Below are 6,570 nucleotides of genomic sequence, written 5' to 3'. Positions count from 1 at the left end.
ATAACAAGCCTAATAAGGACAGGATACGTTAAGGGGAAAGAAAACGATCGATTGACAAAAACTCTTCCCCATTCAGTGGCCCCTAAGAAATTCAACTGGCTGGCAATGTGGGATTACAACATTAAGGGCCAATCTATTCACCAGTAATGCTGCTGGAGGTTGTTTGCTCATGTCTGAGCATACAGGGTATGCAAACTGCAATACTGTTGAGCACCTGCCTTTTCCTTTGATCTTGCACGCCCATGCTCCTACTTATTTGGTCTCCTGCTTCCTACCTGTGTTGTAGGCAACGTTTAATCCCATTATGGGCCTTCCTCAACCACCAGGACACATACTGCGCAGCCGTGTGACAAAGCACAATGTATTTGCGGTTTCTATAATGTACAGTCACTCAAAGATGGAAGATAAGCAAAAATAAAAACAAAATCAATACGAATCTGAATAAATAAGCATCAATTTTATTTCATCATGAATAATTTAAGACTGGTTACAATCATCAGTTTTCGTTCTCCATGACATTGGGCATGACATGATCTGATCATGCACCAATTCAGGGGGGGGGGCAACTCCAGATCTCAAGGGCCACCAACAGGTCAGATTTTCAGGATATCCCTGCTTCAGCACAGGTGGCTAAATCAGTGGCTCAGTCATAATGACTGAGCCGCCTGTGCTGAAGCAGGGATATCCTGAAAATCTGTCCTCTTGGTGGCCCTTGAGATCTGGGAGGTGGCCACCCCTGCACTAATTCATATAATAACAAAGAAAATACATCAGGAATAACAAAAGGTGGAAACATACCGTACACAAAATACTCAATTCCTAATTCTTTGTTTTAAAAAAATGACTAGAAAAGGTCATCAAAATGCAGCAGTTGAATCAAATATTTACAGGTCTATGTTACAATGAGAAAAATGTACATCTCGTAATAAACTCTTCCAATGTAAGAGCAAACATCAACCTCCTGTACGATGTCCACCAAAACAAATGTATAAACCGTCAAGATTCAATACACCAACCTTTGTATTGAGGCATAGGCAAAAAATACCCCCCAACATTTACAGAACGGGGGGAAGGGAGCGCGCCATCCAGTTCCTTCTCTCAATGCTTTTCCGGATCATGTTATTTCCGAAGAGGCAACTATTGACAACCTAAATGTTGCATAGAATCTGGTTCCAAGTTGAGGTATGGGTGGGACCACAGGTTGGACAAGATGGCAAGTGGAAGGAGAAAGGGGGAGCACCACCCTCTGGGGAACACAAGAACAGCACCTTGCTCAGTAATGATACTATTCATAGCCAACCTTTTGTTTGTAACCGCAAACATTTATTAACACTCGTTACTTCTTACAGGATGCGCTAAATGGCACATACCTGAGTGATGGTGAAATCTTGCATGCTTAAAAAGGTGGGTACCCCCCCCTCCCCCCAAATAGCCTATTTCGAGAGTGAGCTCTATTTGATGCCCTTTAAAACAGATTACCAACCTCATTTAAAAAAATAACAAAACTTTTAATTTACATTTTTATTTAAAAATGCCCCACGCCTGTATTAGTCTTCACATGGCAACGCCTGCGGGTTATTCTTACTTTTTCCACAGAGCGGTTTTCCATGCAGACATTAAAGGGTCTGATCTTTAATCTTCTCAAATAAGGCTCTTTGAGATCTATAGTCACGAAATAAAATTGACTTGGTAACCAAATTAATGTAGGTTCTTTTTTTTTTAAAGCGGTTGAACGCACCAATCTCACAATGAATGAGCAGGGGGGGGGGGGGAATAAAAAAAATATGAGAGCATTAACAACAGACACCCTACTGTACAGTACTGGGAAGAAACGTAACACGCGGGAGGAACTGCCCCTTTTAAAAACGAGTTGACATGACAAGGCGTCACCAAAAAACTAAATCCGACACTCGAGAGAAGAGTAGGCCACCACTGACCTTGACAAAGGCTGCTGTGTTCAGTCCAATGGTTGGCTAAATAAAAATATAACAAGGAAAAAAAAGTCTGTGGTGCCCTCATCTTCTTCCGATTGACATGCTGGCATCCAATGAGCCTCCTTTGAGCATCGGTAGTTGCATGTTTAAGATGAACTTTGGAGGCGTGTACGAGGCGAGAACCTACGCTTCCGCCCTCCCTCTGACAGCCAATGAACTGCGCGTACAGGCAACCCTGCGCACTCATGTGTGACACTGAAGTGTTCGGGTAAGTGTTAAGTAGCACAAACCCGTGAGTGTGGAATGGACACTTCTAACACCCATCAACGGTACAGACAAGAGATTGGTGATCTACCATACATAATCCAAAAAAACCTAGAAATATAGAGTATCTTTAAGCTGTGGAAATTGCCAACGATCTGAAAACAGCCATCATTTCCAGCCAAGTTCACAGTAGCAAAAGTCAGTGCTGGGAAGCAGAATCATTTGTTTTTTTTTGTGGTCTAAAAGAAAGGTTTTGTCACATCATTATCTCAGTAACTGCGATTTTTTTTTTTGAGCTGGTCACACCAACTGCTAACACACAACTTTTGTCATTAAACTTTGGATGTATTCATTCGTAGAAAGAAAATGCACCATATATACATACACATAACAGTGTTTGCCGTTATAGTTACTCCTGTTGTTGACATCTGACCTTTGATTGGATAAGGTAGAAGTAGTGAACATGATTTAGGATTGAATTAACCTCTTGTTTTAAGCACTTGCTGTGCTCACGTACAAATACAATCTAAAGACCCATTAACCATCAAGAGAGCTTTAGGGCTGAAATATTTCAGTGCAGCTGTGTTTTCTGCCCCGGGATTGTATAGCAATCTTTAATGAGGATCTTTTTTTTGGCCACAGACCCCGTGCCTGTTGAACGATTTATTGGAAAGTTACAGCCATTTTAACCAGACAGTAAATGTGAGGTATTATACAATATGCTTCAAAAAAAACAGTCATGATTTGATTCTGTCATTGCAAATATTAAAAACAGCAACAATACAAAAAAAAAAAAGTGTCCAAATATATATATACACAAGAGAAATCAGCTACATAGGTGTCATTGTTGGGAGTGTCCTTTTTTGAATTATTTTGCAAGGTGTAATGCAAGGGATCTGAACTCCAGTCCTCAAGAACCCCAAGCTGGTCAGTTTGTAAGGATATCCCTGCTTCAGATGGCTCGATCAGTGGCTCAGTCGAAGAGCCTGCTTCAGCACAGGTGGCTCAGTCTTTGACTGAGCCACTGATTGAGCGGCCTGTGCTGAAGCAGAGATATCCTGAAAACCTGACCTGTTGTGGGGGAGGGGGGGGAGGTCTTGAGGACTGGAGTGGGGATCCCCTGCTATAAGGAATTGTCCAGTGAAATTAGCTGCAAGATGGAACTGAACCTAATGGTTATCTAATTCCCCTCCTTTTCTTTACACGAAATAAAATCAAATATACATTAGGAACATTCATATAACTCTGGTAACTGTATCAATAACATTACTTTTTAGCCCTGTACTGAAAAAAAAAAAACACAACCTAAAAATAATGTAATATTTGTACAAAACAAGTAAGGCATTGCTTCAAGCACCAAAAGAGGATAGATTAAGGCTTGCATGATGATGCTGGGTCTCAAGTCTTACCTGAGATACAGCTGCAGACACGGAGAGAGGTTGCTTCATTGCAATTCTTTATGAGGTGGTGATGTTGTTCCCCAACACAAGTGTCAAGCCAAAACCCCGACATTGTCCACGTGCATTTAAGGAGGGAAAATAGACAACCAGAATCACAGCATCCCTGCAGTATGGCCCATGTTCAAAGCCCATCACCCTTTGCTTAGCAGTGGTGAAGAAACGCTTCTGCCCAATAGAGGACTGGAATGCCTAGAACCCAATGGGACATATTTACAAAGCGGTGTTATTCCAGAAGAAACCTCCTGGACCATAATCTTGAATGACCTGTAAGGCGTCGTATGGAATAACACAGCTGGTTCAATACGGGCCAATGTGTTTGTTTGTGCGGCAGGGCTTTTGTACCTGTACAGCGGAAGTAGAATTCATAATTACAGGTTAAAGGGCATTTACTGGTATTTGATTGATCAAAAGCTGGTTATGTTCGGTGTCACTTACACAGCAACTTAGACCATATTAATGCCGATTATTGTTAAAGATGAACATGTAAAGCCTGGCTCTTGCACTTCAAAGAGTGCAACTGGTAAGGTGTCCCTGTTTCAGCAGCATGCCCATTAACTCCTTGGGTGTCAGAGGGGCACATAAGGCATTGCTCTGCAACACGCTGCATATCCCACCAGCACCAGAGTTAAACACCATGAGCAAGGCAAGCAGCATAGCACCATTACTATCTGCAGCTGAGGTTACTGCGTGAAGCTGGTGTGTCCAGCACCCCGTGTGTGTTTGGTTAAAAGCAGCATAGGCAAGTGTACTTTCTACTTTCCTTCTGGACAGTGCATGGCACAATTCTATTTGTTTCATATATATATATATATATATATATATATATATATATATTATATAATATATATATATATATATATATATATATATATATATATATATATATATAAACTAAAAACATCTTCAGTGTTCCAGGCATGAGAGCCATTGGCAACTAAATATAAGAAAGTAGTAGTGCAGTTCGTATTCTTACACATTGTCAAACAAAAACAAAATTGTTCATAGGGTGGCCTGCACCCACACTGAATAAAAACTCTAATAAAGTGTCTTATTCTGGCAGTTGCCAGCACCGCAGCTGGAAACCAGCTCCTTTCTCAACTACAAGTTCTCATAAGCCAAGCTGTATATTCTGGGGAAGGAGGAAGAGGAAGCATCTCTTGGCTTTCAGTGCGGGATCACAACGCCGACTCCAGGGATGAATCCAGGATGTCGTCGTGATGGCTGTTGCTGTTCGAGTCGCTGTCATAACTCTGCGGACTTGAATAGTTCGCTGCCTCCTGCAGCCTCATCAACATATTCATCTGCAAGAGACAGTGGCAAGTGAAATCGTACACACATACATGGGTGCAAGAGTCACTGGGCCATTGCGTAATACGCATGAGCTTATAGTGTTAAAATGGACACGAAGCAAAAGGTGACACGGTGTGCTCATTTGCATGTCATTACCCAGAATTCCTGGCCTGGTTTGCAGACCTGTCAGAAACATGTAAATGTGCTCGCAAGTGAGATTTGTATTTGCGGTTCTTTGGCAGAACTTCTGGTTGGATAACCTTTGCATTTGTAAAGGCCGCTTGAATGGAAAGAGAGGGCCAAATCTGATGTTTGGGGCTGGAGTGTAATAGGAACACTTTGCAATGTTATACAATGCAGCACGATACGTCCTTACCGGGAATATGACATTAGGTCTTGAAAACCAACAAAAAAATACACATTGTACAACTTCCAACAAGGATTTCAATGGTGTTCTTACCAAAGGATCACCTTCCACATCACTGGGTGGGACCGGTTTACTGGATGTTCCTTCCCTTGGCACAGAGTATCCATCGAAGCCAACATCTTCAGGCCGCAGCTGCAGCAGAGGGGTCCATTCGTGTTGCTGTGGAACGGCCGTCCACGGATAGGTGTCCATCACCCATTTGGCAGGATCTTCCCAGGGAGCTCTTCTGCCATATAACTAATGCAGAGGAACAAGGAATTGATAAGCCACAGTGACCGCGGGCTTTACTAGGAGTATACAGCACAGTTAGCAAACACTCCCTATTTTGTAGACAAATTGACGTAACAATTTAGTGAAAGGCGCTGCGAGATGGTAACCTTTGTGCGCTTTAGAATTCGGCTGATCAACTACCCTGGGCATTTAAAGAGTGAAACGGTCATTCATAAATGGGTGAGAAAGTGTTGCATGGCCGAATACTTTCACTTCATTGAAACTGCATTGAGATAGCTATGCTACACCTGTGAATACGTTTTCTAATACCTGTTGCTATTTGTGGTTGTGTTTCAAATCAGATTGTTATAAGAGTCTCACCTGCAGTCCCTCTCTCACCGCCTCCAGAAGGTAGGGGATGATGGAATAGTTCCACAAATCGGTAAACCAGACTCTTGAACCGTCTACGTCTATTGGGCAGGAGAGGAACAAACGAGGTCCTGTAACAACGATAACCCGGAGATCATTAGATGTAGAGCAACACAACTAGCACATTGCTTAAGGAAAAGATGGCCGAATTCTGTATACATAAATATGTTGGCTTCTCACTTATCCAAAAGAAAGCATGAAAATAGTTTCCAATTCTAAATGATTCCACTAGAATGGTGCCCGTTTCATAGAGACGTCTGGAAGACCGCTTAAAAGCCAAGTCTAAAAACATCATCTTTCTCTAAAGAAAACTCTTTACTTTTAGTACTGGTCATGTCATTATCTACATATCTAGCAATATACATACAAATATAGAACTTATTAAAGTATATACTCATATATACTCTTGCTGTGCAGTTATTCTTTTGTTAGAAAGTAAGAAACAAACACACATTAACAATTCGGGAGTAGGCGAGGGAAAAATGAATGTTTATGTCTTTGCAACTTCAATACTGTATATACTTGGAGTGGCACTATGGATACAACCTTTTCTTGG

At 41.7% G+C, this 6,570-nt stretch overlaps 1 protein-coding gene across 14 annotated transcripts in view; it reads right to left on the bottom strand.

Moving 5' to 3' along the window:
* Window positions 1-436: 436 nt before the first annotated feature.
* NAV2 (neuron navigator 2) overlaps window positions 437-6,570 on the bottom strand; it is a 439,021-nt gene continuing 432,887 nt past the window's right edge. For all 14 annotated transcript variants that reach the window (XM_075567188.1, XM_075567187.1, XM_075567181.1 and 11 more), the window contains 3 exons: window positions 5,967-6,085; window positions 5,409-5,612; window positions 437-4,959 (listed from right to left, as the gene is read on the bottom strand). In XM_075567188.1, the coding sequence (XP_075423303.1) occupies window positions 4,834-4,959; window positions 5,409-5,612; window positions 5,967-6,085 (449 nt within the window). In that variant the 3' untranslated portion in view covers window positions 437-4,833. The remainder of the gene's footprint in view (window positions 4,960-5,408; window positions 5,613-5,966; window positions 6,086-6,570) is intronic.

The sequence above is a fragment of the Ascaphus truei genome, chromosome 12, assembly GCF_040206685.1.
Source record: "Ascaphus truei isolate aAscTru1 chromosome 12, aAscTru1.hap1, whole genome shotgun sequence".
NCBI classification, from domain to species: Eukaryota; Metazoa; Chordata; class Amphibia; order Anura; family Ascaphidae; genus Ascaphus; species Ascaphus truei.
The sequence above is the reverse complement of the archived record's forward strand: the minus strand, read 5'-3'. Positions and strand labels throughout refer to the sequence as shown.